Raw genomic sequence first — 16,262 nt, 5'->3', positions numbered from 1 at the left:
AAAAGAACATTAAGGTTGCAAAGTCAGGCACTCAAAAGTTCGGAAATGCCAGAATTAAAGTTTCTTATGCAACCTTGTGCTTATGTGTTATGATATAGTCTTTAATTACATGATCACGTACTATATTTTCCACAGGTCCTCTATCTCATTCGGTGCACAGGTTAGACTTGCTCTGGGGATGAATCAAGGTTGGTTAGTGAAGGAGACTATAGTCTATAGGACCTCTGTTTCATTTGGATAGCTCAGTGGTTTGAGCATTGGCCTGCTAAACCCAGGGCTGAGAGCTCAATCCTTGAGGGGGCCATTTAGGGAACGGGGGTAAAAATCTGTCTGGGGATTGGTCCTGCTTTGAGCAGGGGGTTGGACTAGATGACCTCCTGAGCTCCCTTCCAACCCTGATATTCTATGATTTGTTGCAGAAGTTGGAAGGGGTGTTGTGAATGAAACAGAGGATTGCAGAAAGAGAACGGATGATCTCATGATTAAGGCAGTTGGATGTTTAGATTCTATCCTTTCCTCTGCCAAAGGGTTCCCATGTGATGCTAGTTAAGTCACTTAAACCAAACTTTTCACAGGGTGGTCACTCATTGTAGTCTGATAGCATGTGTAATTCTGTGGGTACATTAATAACAGAAAGGTAAGGGAGGTGTCATCTGTACTGTAATAATCTACAAAATCATAATTTCAGTTGTGTCGTCCTCTGTACCTCTGAGCTCCAGGTCTTCTGGTTGGTGGAAATTTTGATAATACAATGTTGTTGGAAATGGATCAAGTATTCGAAAGTCCTTTCTCCTGAGAACACAATGGTTCCACACATGGCACATCTCAAACAATTATGTAGCTATATAGTCCAGCAAATGTTTAAAAATCAACATTTTTAAAAATTATACTTTAACACAGGTATGTCAAACATATAGCTTTCACAGTGTTAAATTGTAGCCCTCGACTGACAGTACTGTGTTATCAGTTAATGCTCAGAACATGATATCTGATTCCCCCCTATGGGGGGAGGGATAGCTCAGTGGTTTGAGCATTGGCCTGCTAAACCCAGGGTTGTGAGTTCAATCCTTGAGGGGGCCACTTAGAGATCTGGGGCAAAAATCAGTACTTGGGTCCTGCTAATGAAGGTAGGGGGCTGGACTCAATGACCTTTCAAGGTCCCTTCCAGTTCTAGGAGATAGGATATCTCCACTAATAAAAAAAAAAAAGTTAATATTGCTGATTGCTATAAATGGAACACTTCAAATTGTTTGTTTGTCATCATCAGGAAAAAGAAGGTGTTCAGTGGTATTGATGATCAGCTTTGTTTATTATGCCAAAAGAGTTGTAATGAGGCACTGTTCCAGCCAAAAATTACTAGAATCCATCTGCAAATGGTATGCACTTAGTTACATAACATACTTAATTACACTCCAAGAGTAATTTTATTACAAAACCCTTGTTTTTCTTTTGGTCATGATCATTTTTAGGCATCAATGGGGAAACAAATATTACTGACTAGTAGTATCCAAAAATTCAGCTACTACTGTGGAGGACCTGGTTAAACACAACACTCAGTGGCACCTTATAAGCTGTAAGAAGTGCACTCATAAATTGCATTTGGCAATGTTGGAGAGGAAGTACATCAAGCAACAGGAAAAAGTTGAAGATGGGAGGAGTTTTAAAAAGGAAATGCGGTTGTTAAAAGATTGCCAGTTCCCTTCTGCGCACTTGGTTCAGACGAAGCCCAGGAACATGAAAACAGATGAATTAAAATCATTGGGGGTAGGTGGGCAAAACACAACATCCAAATGCTCTTCCTAACAAGTTCAGAACTCCACCTAGTGTTGAATGCAATATTAAGTGTAGCTGGGATGACTTCCTCAGAAGTGACCAAGCACCATATAGAGTCATTAGGTGCTGTTAAATGCCAAGAAGGGGCTATTTTAAAGCTACTGGACAAACTTACTCACACTGGGAACCTATTTGCATATGATAAACCAGAGCTCATTAATATGAAAAAAGCAGTCTTCAGTGATAAGATAGCTAAAATGTCAGTGCAATGGATACTTTGGGTCATGACTTGCATGAAGCCATCAAAATCCAAAGAATTATCCAAGGCTCCATCAATCTGTGGGTTCCAATCAAGAAGGACAAACTAAAGCGGTGCTTGAATGCAAAGTAAAAAGTCAGAGTGAAGGTGGCAGGGACTAATACAGAGGTAACTGCACATAGGTCATTGTTTGGTCTTCTCATGTCCAGATTTCAGCGTGATGTTGATATCCATGAGGCTTTGGGAAAGTATGAGTTCTCTGTGGTACCACAATTGATGTTCGAATGTGACAGCACAATGCGTAGGTGCCAGGCGAAAAACAAACTTGTGCACATCTTGCCACATCTTCCTAAGCCAGAACCTACTGACAACATGACCAGACCAGTACCTTATTCCAGCAGAGGCCTTTCAGCATAGCAATCTTAAAAGGTATGGATGATGTACAAGCAGTTGACAAACCAGAAACTGCTAACACCTGCTGAGATTCAGCTGAACACTTCATTATGAGGTCACAGAGAAAATATTAGACCTATGATGATGTCCACCTCGTGTTTGACACTTATGCAGAGGAATCAATTAAAATATCACCAGAAAGAAGAGACTTCATGGTATTGCACCTGTCCAATACAAAATCATTGACTCTATGAATATCTCCAATGTCACAATGAAGAAGTTACTATCTCATACTTACATGAAGTACAAGTTAACTGCATGCCCTGTAGGAAAAATGCTCCTGCATGCAAATAATTGCTTGAAGAATTTTGTCATTGCATGGCATAATGAAGCTGCTGACTCACACTGTTCAGAGGAGTTTCTTCCTAGTTGCCATGAGGATCCTGACACTTAAATTGTCTTGCATGCACAGAGAGAGATGCTACTGAACTCCTGATTTTTGTGCAAGACACAGATGTTGTAGTGATCTCTATAAGACTCTACCCAAGATTCTGTTTTTGTGCCTGCTGGTGGTGAACAGAATCGCTGTATATCCCTCAGAAATGTGTTCCTATCATTTGGACCATAAAAGCTGCCACATTGCCAGGTTTCCATGCTCTTTCAGGATATGACACTACTGGAAGGTTGGTTGGAAAGACCAAATTATCTTACAGGAAGGTATTTGATTCAGCCTCCAGAGACTCTCTCCTCTCTATGAAAGTGCTCGGTATGGCTGAGACAGTCACTGAAGAGGTCACAAATGCACTGGAGGCATTCATATGCTGAGCTTACCATTTGAAGGTCAACATTATGACACTTGTAGAGCTAAATTAGTGGATGTTTTCCAAGAAACAGACAAATGGAGAAAAATTGCCTCAGATATGGGGTGCATTTATATCTGCAAATTATTAAGAAATGAAATGGTTCCAGAATGACCGAGTGCATCCAAAACTCCCCTCCCTTATCAGACATGGATGGGTCTTGCAGGATGGACTGCTCACCCCAGTTATGTGTGAAATATCATGCAGTTCCAAATCAGCCCTTCAGTTAATGCAATGCTCATGTGCAAAGATCATATTCTTCTCACCCTGCAGATGTCTGGCCAGCAGCCTGCCTTGTATGGAGATGTGAGAGTGCAGTGTGGATGAGAATCAGTGGGACAATGTATCTGGCTATGGTGCCCTAGATGAAGACAACACTGATGATGACTATGATAAATAAATGTTATCAGTGCTATGTGTCAAGGTTAATTTCCCTAGGATTACCAAAGATCAATGTCTTTTTTTATGTAAGCAATGCATCCCTGCATTAAAGTATAATTTTAAAAACATGATTATTATATATTTTCTCGGCTATATTATCTACATAATTGTTCTAGGTTTGTCATGTAGATTTGTGTTGTGGAAAACGGGCTTTTGAATGACACAGTTTAATTGGAAATGGGTCAATTTGGGTATTATTAAAATTTTCACCAATTGGGGGACTTGAAGCTGGGGTGGGCAGGCACGAGTCTCTCTTGCCATGCTGCGGAGAGTGACACCATTAACATTGATTCTGTAGATTTTTATGTATCAAGTGACATGTCTCTTACCCTTCTATCACTAATTTGTCCATGGAATGAGATTTCACTACATTATGCTCCCAGACTATTGTGTGTTCCTCATTTCCTGGGTCCTGCCTAGAGACCTTGGAGTCTGCTTTGCAGAAGTGCTGAGCATTCACAACTGTCGTTGAAGTCGATGAGAGCTATGCTTTGAACATATGAAGTGCTAGGCATTGATTCAGAAAGGGACTTAGGCATTCAGTATTGCAACATTCAGCATTGTAATTCCTAACTTTTAGTTGCCTGGAAAATCACTGCAATCCAGAAAGCCTGAATTAGGCCCCCAAGCTCCTTATACAATGAATGGGGACAGATAGGTGCCTAATAATGGGATCCACAAAAGTTAGAATGATAGGTGGCTCCCTGCCTAAACTAACCAATAGGAGATGCCAATTATATGGATGTGTCCTAAACCCCATCTCTCTCTTGGACTTAGGTGCCTATCTCTGTTTGGACTCCAAACCCTCTCTGTTTGGACTCCAACCCTCTCCTGGAGTCAGGTGCTTAAGCCATTTTTTGAAAGAAATGTTGATGAAGTAGATGACGGTGCTGCCTCCCTTATAACTTCAGTGTTTATAGCATTCCTCCAGGATGTGGGGGAGCCTGGTTCAAGCCCTGCCCTCTTTCTCCCCACTGATAGGGAGAAGGGATTTGAATATGGGTCTCCCACCATTCAGGAGAGTGCCCTAATTACTGGGTTATAGGATATTCTGGGGTAGGCCGGTCTCTCAGTCTCTCCTGTTTAAGCTGTTCTACTTTGGAACATATTTATATAGTCATTTGGGCCGAGTGAGAGCCAGCATGTGAATGATTGGTGAATGCGTGTAAATTATGAAGTTAAAAAGTGAAAACTGGTAAGAGAAGAGATTTTTAAATTGAGATTGTGGAAACTTTTTGGCTTTTGTTTGTTGTTGTTCCTACCTATTTAAGTTCAGTCATTAATTAACATTTTGAGTGAGGGAAACCTTTGTTAAATATTGAATATCTGCACCCCTTCAGTTAAAGCCTTAAGAGTTCACAATAAATAACTCTTAATACTCTCACTTGTTCTCCAGTAAAAACAGAGGGCTTGTCTGCACTCAAAATACTACAGTGGCACAACTGTACTGCTGTTGCATACTCCCATCAGCATAGGCAATCCTCCTCCCTGAGAGGTAGTAGCTAGAGAATTCTTCTATTGACCTAGTGCTGTCTATACTGGGGGTTAAGTCAACTTAACTACGCTGCACAGAGGTGTGGATTTTTCAGTAATTAATTTTCTCGTGTAACATCTGGCCTTCCCGGGTCTGGTCTACATCCTTGATATTTCAAAGTTAAAAAACAAGCAGAAAAAAGCCTTCAACAGCAACGTTTTCATTATATACCATAAAGAAGCAAAAGACAGGCACAAATCCATTAAAAAAAAATCCTCTGCTGGTGACCTTTAAAAGACATATTTTTAATTAGTGGGGTCCAAAGTCAAGACACAACTGGGAGGGTCTATATTTTTGTGTGGTTATCCTGACTACTGTGTATTCAAATTGCCAGTTATGAAAGCAGCAATTTCCAAGTGATTTGTGTATACTTTCATAGTATTTGTCCGTACAAGTGAAAGTGCACACTTATGCATGGATTGTGGACCATTTCCTTTCAAAAATGTTGTCCTAAAAGTTCAATAGGTAATGATTATAATCAGCTGTAACTACATTTCTGCATAAATGTAAGCTCAGCATCAAATAGACTGTACAACAAAGACTGAAAAAATTCTGAAACCACAGTAATTTAATAATGTTATATAAACTTTGCATAGCCAAAATGTGACATTTTTTTAACGCATACTAGACATCTGTTAATATATTACATCCACAAAATATAAACCTGCACATTGGAAGAAGTATTTGTGTGTGCAAAACAGGTATTGGCCATTTCCCAGTTTGCACACCAAAACATGCATTTTGCGCACACAGTTTCCTATTTGTACGGATGCATGCATGCATATTTTGTAGAAGCAAAGTAGATATTTTTGAAATCAAAGCACTCCATAGGCCCAATTCCTTAGCTGCTGTGCATATGGAAATTCTGTTCAGGTAAATGAAAGTCCTATGCTTGGAGCACTTTCGGAATTGGGTCCTCCATTTTAATGTAGATACTGTTCTGTGTTACACAGTTTGTTTTTTACCATCTTCAAATATAATTTTCAGAAAGTTTATCTTATCATAGATTCTTTCTCTTTTTTAATATAGCCTACCTTTTAAATACCTTGGTCTCATATAGTTCCTTTGTTTTTTGTTATGTGGCAAATCAGAAAGTCTTTTCCTTATGACAGATTAAATGCTGAAGTGACTTAAAAAGAAGGCCAATAGGAAATGCACTGTCTAGTGCAATGATTGTAAAGGCAAATTTGAAGACATCTTTGTTAAGGTTTGGTTTATGCAGAATAATTTTCCCTACTGGATTTTTACATAGGTGCATCTTCTAACATATTTTTATTTTCTACAGTACACATGAAACATAAGGACAAAGCATTGAGATAAATAGATCCTTAACTCTTGTTCAGGGTTTATTTTATTTAATCCAGAATGATTTTTTTCTGTCATTTTCTTCTTCTCCCTCGCCCTTTGAAGGTTGGCTCCCTGGAACAGGCAATGCTGGATGCTTTAGTGATGGACCGGGTGGATTTTGTAAAGTTGTTAATAGAGCATGGAGTGAATCTGCACCGTTTCCTTACTATATCCCGACTGGAAGAACTCTACAATACAGTGAGTACCTAAAACCCCACTGCAAAGTAACTTCTGACTAGGTATTGGATGGATGCAGACAGACTAGATAAAAATGGCAGAATTGGAAGGCCTGATTCCCTGTTGATTTGCATCTTATGTAGTCACACCAGTGTAAAGTGGGTGTAAATGCTACCATTAATATTGCAATCTGTGGGGCATAGTGTTTTATACCCTCGTTGCACTGGTGTAAATTTCTGAACAAGGACAACCAAACAGGTTCATGGTTCCTGAACTGTTCAAAAGAAGTGGCTGTGTTTATTAACTGAGGCCATGTCTACACTACACAGCTTTTAGCAACATGGTTGTGTCGCTACAGCCGTGCTGCTAAAAGTTGCACAGTGTAGCTGCTGTTTGTTGGCTCTCCTGCCGACAAGAAACTTCCACCCCGAACAAGTGGCGTTTGCGTTGTCGGCAGGAGAGTGCTCCTGCTGAAAATGCTCTGTTCACATTGGCGCTTGTTGCGGAAAAGCTTTTGTCTTTTGGGGGAGAAGGAGGTTTAACACCTCTGAAAGACAAAAGTTTTTTGTCATTCGATTGCTATTGTAGACATAGATACCGAATTCAGAAGCACAACCTTTTTGAAAATGTAGCTCATAGGACCTGGCTCTCCCCTGCCCTGCACTTTGCATAGCCAGTTACATCCAGGAAAAGTGGGTATATAAAGCTGCCAAGTCAGACCGTAAGTTGTAAGTGGCTACCGAAGGTGCAAGAATGTAAATATCACTGATGCATGTCTCCTTTCCTGCAGCACTGTCATCTTGCAATATGGGCCAATAAAAATGTTTAAAGTAGTGTCTCATCTAAATAATAACAACTGATTTAGAGTTTTCTAGGCCAAAACTATTTTTTGCAACTACCATAGGGAGAGTTTTTTTTTTTTTTTCCAAATGGAAGGCCTCTGGCAAGAAGCTGGCCCACTTGAATTAAATTTTCATTTGTATTTGAAATCCTAAAAATATAGCCCTCAGTTTTCTATTTTGAAAATGTTCATTTACTGCACTAGTTTCTGCGGGGCAGCCTGTTATACTTCTGTCAACCTTAATAAAATTGGTCACAAATCTGGGAAGCTGTGGCTTTTACTGAATGATATTGCAATCTATGGGCCATATTGTGACACCCTTATTTACACTGAATAGTATGTTTGTTATTCCTGGAGTACTCCCATTGAAATCAATGAGCGTACTCTTTGAGTAAGGTACTACTTAAGATGAGTAAGTGAATTACAATATAGCCCAAAGGATTGATCTTTAGCTGTCCCCTAAGATAAGCATTATCTTGAAGGGTAATTTCAAAGCCCTTTTTGCAATGACCAAACTCTACTCTCTGCCTAAGGGCAAAGCCCATTTCTCCATCTTGGACTCATGGGAGTGAAAGACCTCCAGCCACACAATGCATGCCTTGAGTGAGAACATCGCTTTGAGGACCCTGCTCCTGCTTCAGTTCTCTATAGGTTAATGCAGCTCTATGCCTGTAAAGTCTGCACCCTCCATTCAGAGCAAAAAATAGACAGAATGCGCAGAGGTTCTACTCAGGAATGGGAAGGGATGGGTACCATAAAGCGTTTTCCACACTGTGCCTGAGTGGTAAAATCTATTGTAACTTGCTTTCATTCATGTGTGAGTAAAATGTACCCAACACATTTTAACAAAGGAAAACAAAATACAACACATTTTCAATGTTACAATGGTACTATTGCTTGAGCTGATCAAAAATAGTAAACATATCTGAAAAAAATTTTGTTCCAATTTTTTAGAAAAAAAGGAGTGGGGGGAGAAAGATCCCCCCCACCACCACTAAAATCTGAACTGAAAAAATCTGAATGTAAAAATATTAACAAAAAAATCAAGAAATTGAAAACAAATTACATTTTTCATTGTTGAAGAAAGGCCGTTGTTCCTCAAAGTTTTAAATGAAATATTTTGATCAGCTGTAATTATGATGTTAAGATTTTGAGGCAGGGGATACTTGGTTCTATGTACCAGTCTTTCACTTCTTGACAGCTTGTTTCAAACTGAATTTCATGAAAAATGAATTTAGATTTCAACCTGGGCTGGTGTACATTCCGCATATTAAAAATTGTCATACGGTTTAGCAAAAGAGACAATTAGTCTCGTCTTAGGAGAGGCCCAGGACTGTGATGATAGTGTGCTGGTTGCAGATTTGGATTGAAGGCCATTTGTAGAACTGCAGGAAGCTTGAATAACTACTGATTATCCTGTGGATCTCTAAACAGCTCTCTTTCACAGATTTTGAAATTAACGCATAAACAGGCACATTTGTTTAATTTCTTTTTCTTTTGATTAACATCACAGAAACAAGGACCAACAAATCTACTTTTGCATCATCTTGTTCGAGATGTAAAACAGGTAATCTAAATCTTAAAGTCTGGGAATCAAAGAGTATAACTTAATATACCAGGATCTAGTTACACAAATTGCTATCAGATAGTATTGTAGAAGGTTTAGAATTAGAAATTATGGTTTCATTTCTATTTTTATATCTACTGAATGAATTGTCTTTAGCCCATTAATTCCCCAAAGCTATGGAATGCTCTCCGGGGTTCTGTACGTTAATGTAATGACTTGCACTCACAACTGTTCAAACTCTCATTATTAAATACATCAAGGATTTGGGGAACCATTGCAGTAACCCTGCTACAGTTCATTGTTTTAACCATTTTTTTTAGTCAAAAGAATTGCCTTGCTCAACAGTGACAGCAAAATATTCTGATGGGTGTAACACTCTTTTTGTAAACTGTACACTCTAGGAGATCAGAAGGTGGCAGTGAATAATTACTGCGTGGAGAGGAATTAGCAACAGCTAGTCTGTTTCAGACTTTTGTTATCTCTTGGATCTTGTGACATTGCTAATATAGGAAGCGGTGAGGCTGTTCTTTTTGCATCTGATGTCAAGTGTGAGAAATGGCCAGATCTAAGACTGGATTAATTTCACCGTGTCTGCCAAGTATACGCATCGTAGAATAAAACAAATTCTTCTGCTGACCTACCCACATCTACACTGGGATTAGATTGCCTTAAGTATGGTGCTCAACCTAGACCTTAGGCTAATCAAATTTTAAGTGTAGACTAGGCTTCAAAGATGACCTCTCTTAAGCAGTTAATTTTGATTGGCCCAGTGAGTGGCTCATTTCAAATCTGTTTTCACTTCTGGGTCCTACTTATCTGAGGGCCTATCTATTTGACTGTGTTGGGGATTATGTTTTAACATGTTCCTCTCCTGATTGTTACAAGGCAGTTTGGTCTTGCCTATGTTTGAACTATGTTACAAAATGCTGTGGTTGTAATATATATTCTTATAAATTTTAGAGTGCAATGGATGGGTAGACATTGTTTTACCAATTTTGGCACATAACATTTTGACAGGTATTTAATTGTCTTACTTTTATAGCAGCATCATATGCCTGAATCTATGTGCTCTCTGTCAGACTTAAGAGTTTTATGCTAAGATTTCACAACTCAATTCATGCTAGCCAGGTGTCAGGGCCTGTAGAAAATTGGTACCAGTGACCAAGACTTGGGCAGTGTGGCCTGTAGGTCAGCAAGTTGTTCAGGAAGTCAAGGCCAATGGACAGGTCTGGAGTCAGCTGCCATGTATCAGAACCGAAAGTTGGGGCTGGGGTCAGACAGAAAACAGGAGTTGAAGCCAAGGGCTAGCACTGAGTTGGAAGCCAAAGATCCATAGCCTAGGGTTGGAGCTGGAGCAGTCAGAAACCAGGGCAATAGGGTTCAGGGACTGGAATGAGGCTGAAGACAGGAGTTGGGAACAGAACATGGTTGAAGTCAGGAACTAGGACAAGGCCTGGAGTCAGGTAGTGGATGGCAGGCTCTGTAGCAACTACAAGCCAGAATTCACCTTGTACACAAACAACTTTGTATGTCTCTTTCTGGATTAAATAGTATACCTGGCCCAGTCAGGGACTATGGAGCTCCTCCAATCAGCTCACTATAGGTGGTACCTTTAGTTGAGAGTAAGCCTTAGGGGTCCCGATTCTTCAGTCACAAGTAGAGCCATCAGGTGGTGTTGTGAATGCAGCAGCGGCCCAGAAGCTGGGTTCAGGACCCATGGACCTCACACTGGGTGCATGGGTTGCTGTATAAAATGGCATTATAAAATGTTGTAAATGTTTGTCTTACAGAGTGCCCTTCCTTTGGACTATAAGATATCATTGATTGATATCGGGCTGGTGATAGAGTATTTGATTGGTGGAGCTTATCGGAGCAGCTACACAAGGAAACATTTCAGAGTTCTGTACAACAGCCTTTACAGAAAACGCAAGGTAACATCAATGAAATGGCTATTTGTGTCATTGGAAACAGCCAAAATATAATAATCAGAAATGTCTAGGTAATAATAATCATAATACTTTTCACTTCAAGTGTGGTTTTGCTCTGAAAAGTAACTGTTAAAATGACATTAATGGTAAAATGGCATTTAATGTCTTTCAATAATTTCCCTATCAATCTTGATAAGTTTACAAGTAAAAAGGTGATTCTTTAAGTTAACTGCTTGTTCAGCAAACTGATCCTGGCCTCTGAAAGCCAAGTTGGGTTTTTATTTTCTCATTCATCATTACCTGTAAGAAAGGATTTGCAGGCCATGGTGTCCCCTCATTTACACCTGTGAGATGACATTATCTTCCCAGTATGTTGTTAGGGAGCTGATCCAAAGCGCAATTAAGTCAGTGGGATTCTTTCCACGGATTTAAATGGATTTGGATTAGGTCATTAGAATTGCCTATACAGACCCATAACTTTCATTAATGATGCACAAGAAAAATATAGAATCCATCTCACTCTCATTTTCCTGTGGACAATTGGAAAGTGGTCCAAACTTTTCAGTAAATTAATCAGGTATAACTCTGGCTACACAAAAAAGTAATCTATTGAGTAAGAAGGTGCCTTTTTTCCATACTGAGTTTTCAGAGTAGAACTTTATGTACAGTAATTCCATAAGCCAAACTCACAATGTATTGCTCTTAGAATTAATGGAAATGCTCAAACTGGTAGGAAAATTATATAACACAATTATAGAATTAATGGAAAAAATGAAGAGATAGCAACCCAATTAAGTTTCTGAATTGGGATATACTATACTAGGGGTCAGCAACCTTTCAGAAGTGGTGTGCCAAGTCTTCATTTATTCACTCTAATTTAAGGTTTCGCGTGCCAGTAAAACATTTTAACGTTTTTAGAAGGTCTCTTTCTATAAGTCTATAATATATAATTAAACTATTGTTTTATGTAAAGTAAATAAGGTTTTTAAAATATTTAAGAAGCTTCATTTAAAAATTAAATTAAAATGCAGATTCCCCGGATCGGTGGCCAGGACCCGGGCAGTGTGAGTGCCACTAAAATCAGCTCGCGTGCTGCTTTTGGCACGCATGCCATAGGTTGCCTACCCTGTACTATACTTAATCAAAAATATTGGAAGTGCCGGTTGACTTTCTGAATACAAAACATCAATTTTCTGCAGCCATAGCACTCATCAAATTTCACAAGTTTAACATGATTGAGTGGGATCAGTTCTTCAAAAAACTAGGAGCTGCAGGAAGTGGTATTAACAATTCAGTAGGTAGTCATCTTCCCTTGGAATTAATATTGAATAAAGTCCCCAGAGATAATAGAGATGCTTTCTGGTAGAAGGAATGTAAATAAGAGGTTCTGATGACTTGAGATTCTTACATATCTTATGGCACTTTTTTACAAGAGTAGGGTTTATATTTATTTATATTTATATTTTTCTCTTTGTGTTTTGTGGGATATCTTTGGAACTAGAGTGTGGTCTCCAGCTTTGCTCAGAGCCTTTCTCATCGCTCCCTTTGTCATAATAATCAGATGGGTAGCAGAGTTGAATCTGCTGAAAACACCTTGCATTCTCAGTTCATCAGAACAGCACAGCCTTACAAATACAAGGTACTGTCATTGCTTGCTTATGCTGGGAATACATTAGGGGTACAATAGACTGAAAAATTAGATCAGTTTGTCAAGAGTTATTTTAGACATGTGAGATGCAGGCTGGATGCTTATTATGCTTAACTCTCCCTAAACACCAAAGACATCAAGGTTGTATCACACACAGCTCAAGAAGTACAATTACTGCTATTTTACAATATTACAGTAAAGCTCCAGTTGTTTTAATGAAACTCATTAATCTCCATCCCCTTGTTGATAAGGGCTTTCATCCCTTGAAATGTAACATTGCCACAATCTCCTTATATAAGGCACAGATGAAAAACCCTCTTATTTGGATACAGGCATAGGAATTCAAAGCAAGGAATTCATTGCCCCAAACCTCTTAGAAACTTTTATGTAAGTGGCAATAATAACTCCCTTGAGAAAAGAGCTGATGTTGTAAATTGCAAGCAGATGGCAAAATATTTTCTCTTGAAACTGTGTCAGGTACAGATAACAAAAAGAATCACATTCTTCTCTCAGATAACAGCATAAAACTAGAGTTTTCCCCCAGGTCTGATTGGCAGAGAGACTGGGAGGTTTTTCACCTTCCTCTGCAGAATGGGGCATGGGTCACTTGCTGGTGAACTAGAGTAGATGGTGGAGACTCTGTAACTGGAAGTCTTTAAATCATGATTTGAGGATTTCAGTAACTCAGCCAGAGATTATGGGTCTATTACAGGGGTGGGTGAGGTTCTGTGGCCTGCGATGTGCAGGAGGCCATACTAGACGATCATGGTCCCTTCTGGCCTTAAAGTCTTTGAGTCCATGGGACTTCATTAGAATTCCAGAGGGCCAGTTTGTGAACCTCAGTGGTGAGCAGCTACTCATAAGAGCAGTCTTATTGAAGCCAACAGGATTCTCTCCTCCCACCCCCCAATTTTAATGTGAGACAGTTCAGGCCGAAACACAACATACCATAAATACACAACTTACTGTAAATGTGACACATATATTAAAAATCAAGATAGCTGTCACAGCTCTCTCACTGATGTTTGATTTTACTAGTCCATTTTCTTCCATCGGTGTGACATAAGTAGACTAGTGCATTAGTAAAATTAGTTTAATGAAATCAATGGGAGTGGAGGGCACTGCCCATTTGGTTGGATCAGGATCTAAAAGCTGGGACACAAGTTCAGAATGTGGAAATCACATTTAATTTCCTCAGTGCATTTTTTGCTTTTGTTGATCCAAGCAACTGCTTATATTCATATTTTGAATGTTATCTTAGCCATTCTTCTAATGTCCATCTATATAATGACCAGGAACAACCAAATTGATAATGCATTACATGTATTCAGGATTCAGCAACTTGCTCAGATTTTGTCTGCTATTTTACAGGAAAAGTCAACTGCTTTTCGTAAGTCTAGGAAGAAGTCAAAAGATGAACTCAGCTTCTTAGAGGACCATGAGTCAGCTGGCTTTATTTACCCCTATAATGACCTCTTGGTTTGGGCAGTGTTAATGAAGAGACAGAAGATGGCAATGTTCTTCTGGCAGCATGGAGAGGAAGCCATGGTCAAGGCAGTCGTGGCTTGCAAACTCTACAGAGCAATGGCACGTGAAGCCAAACAGAGCAACATGGTGGATGACACCTCAGAAGAATTGAAGAAGTACTCAAAGTAGGAGTTCTCCCTTCACTACAGTTAATAAAAATCTACAGTATTTAGAATAGTTAGGTATTCTTCTTTCCATCAGCTAACTTGTAAGATCAGTGGCTGCATATGCTGTGAAATGTACAAGAAGCACTTTTTGCTATCTGCTCACTTTAATATATGAAGGAGACACACTAAGACTTTGTCTACATGAGGATTTAAAGGAGTGATGTTAGCATATATTAGCTAACTAAGATGTCTGAAAAGTCTAAAGTAGACAAGGACAGTTGCCTTTAATACCAAGCTAAACTGGTGAAGTTAAAGCCTAGACTTCCCTTTAGGCTTTAACTTGAATAGCTTAGCATGTGTTAAGGCCAGGTGCCTTGTCTACATAAGGCTTTTCAAATGTATTAGTATATATGTGTAACTTAACATTTACTAATATCCCACCTTAAATCCTAGTCTATTTAAGGCCTAAAGGAGAAATGTGCTGATATCATAGCTGAGCGACTCAAAGAAGCTACTTTGTTGAACAGCCCAAGCAGTTTTTCTATGTCCTCCAAATTTTAAATTTTAGTTTCATTCTTTGAATACCTGTTAAACATTCAGTATTTAGGTTTTGTATCATGAAATCAGGAAATGAACAACTGCTCCCTAATCAGGTAGTGCACCTTGAAATTTATTGATGTAATGTACTGTAGTTTCATAGCCATAATGGAACAGATTCAGAGCTCAAGGACAAATTATCATCTTTGTTTACATGCAGTTATAGGGCTCTTTTCAAAGCAAAGTTTATTCACTAAGGGTGCTAAGCATCTTCAACTCCCATTGAGAGGTGCTTAGGATCTGACTCAATCTGAGGCTGCTTCTGCAGTTGAGCACAGTGCCTGTGTACCATGTTGGCAAGTGCATTACTGAATGAAATAATAGGCTGAACTATATGGCATGTGTGTGAAACCACACAATGAGGCTAATTAAAGATCAGGGACCAGAAATGTAGAGTAAAACCTGTGGTTAGGAGAAGAGATTTAGATTTACTGCCTGAATTATTTTTCCTCTGGGTGCAATGCTGAGACAGTGTGAAGAGATGAGGAAGTCATAGTTAATACAATTTCATATCTTACCACATGTGGAAGAAGCTTTTGAACTAGAGATGTGACCTCATGATCATTTTCAGTTGTGGTTGTTCCTCCGTATTGTAAAATGGTGATTTCTTTTTTCTCTGTCTGTCCTAGTGAATTTGGGCAGCTTGCCCTAGATGTGCTGGATAATGCATTCAAACAGAACGAGCAGATGGCCATGAAGCTACTGACCTCCGAGCTGAAAAATTGGAGCAATTCAACTTGCCTGAAACTGGCCGTGTCAGTGGGGCTGCGGCCCTTTGTGTCTCACACTTGCACACAGATGTTACTAACTGATATGTGGATGGGACGCCTGAAGATGCGGAAGAACTCCTGGTTTAAGGTAAACTCACTGACTTGTGCCTCATCTAAACCCACAGAGTAAGCTTATGCTGAAGCATACATTCTCCTTACATGTAGCTAGGTTTTGTCCTGATCTAATGCAGACACACATCAAAGACAAGCATGTATGCTGAATGCACCTCCTCAGACTTGTGTTTCTCTTTTAGGTCATTCTAAGTATTCTTCTGCCTCCCACCATCTTGATGCTGGAGTTTAAAAGCAAGGCAGAAATGTCTCATGTGCCACAGCTCCAGGACTTTCATCAGTTCACATGGCATTACACTGATCAGAGCCCATCCACCATTAAAGATGAGTTGTCTCTGGTTAGTTTGGCATCACCTTTAAGCATTTATTATTTTCACAAAACAGGGATAACATCTGGGTTGGTAGTTTTCCATTGAAAGCT

The 16,262-nt window shown here is 39.3% G+C and overlaps 1 protein-coding gene across 2 annotated transcripts in view; it reads left to right on the top strand.

Annotated features, from left to right (window-relative positions):
* Positions 1–16,262, top strand: part of TRPM6 (transient receptor potential cation channel subfamily M member 6) — a 131,924-nt gene that overhangs the window by 56,583 nt on the left and 59,079 nt on the right. For both annotated transcript variants that reach the window (XM_034774551.1, XM_034774552.1), the window contains 7 exons: positions 6,671–6,805; positions 9,139–9,192; positions 10,983–11,123; positions 12,622–12,759; positions 14,140–14,420; positions 15,629–15,857; positions 16,024–16,179. In XM_034774551.1, coding sequence (XP_034630442.1) covers positions 6,671–6,805; positions 9,139–9,192; positions 10,983–11,123; positions 12,622–12,759; positions 14,140–14,420; positions 15,629–15,857; positions 16,024–16,179 — 1,134 coding nt within the window. The remainder of the gene's footprint in view (positions 1–6,670; positions 6,806–9,138; positions 9,193–10,982; positions 11,124–12,621; positions 12,760–14,139; positions 14,421–15,628; positions 15,858–16,023; positions 16,180–16,262) is intronic.

Source organism: Trachemys scripta, chromosome 6, assembly GCF_013100865.1.
Source record: "Trachemys scripta elegans isolate TJP31775 chromosome 6, CAS_Tse_1.0, whole genome shotgun sequence".
Lineage (NCBI taxonomy): Eukaryota > Metazoa > Chordata > Testudines > Emydidae > Trachemys > Trachemys scripta.
Note: the sequence above shows the minus strand (reverse complement) of the source record. Positions and strands in the feature narration are given on the sequence as shown.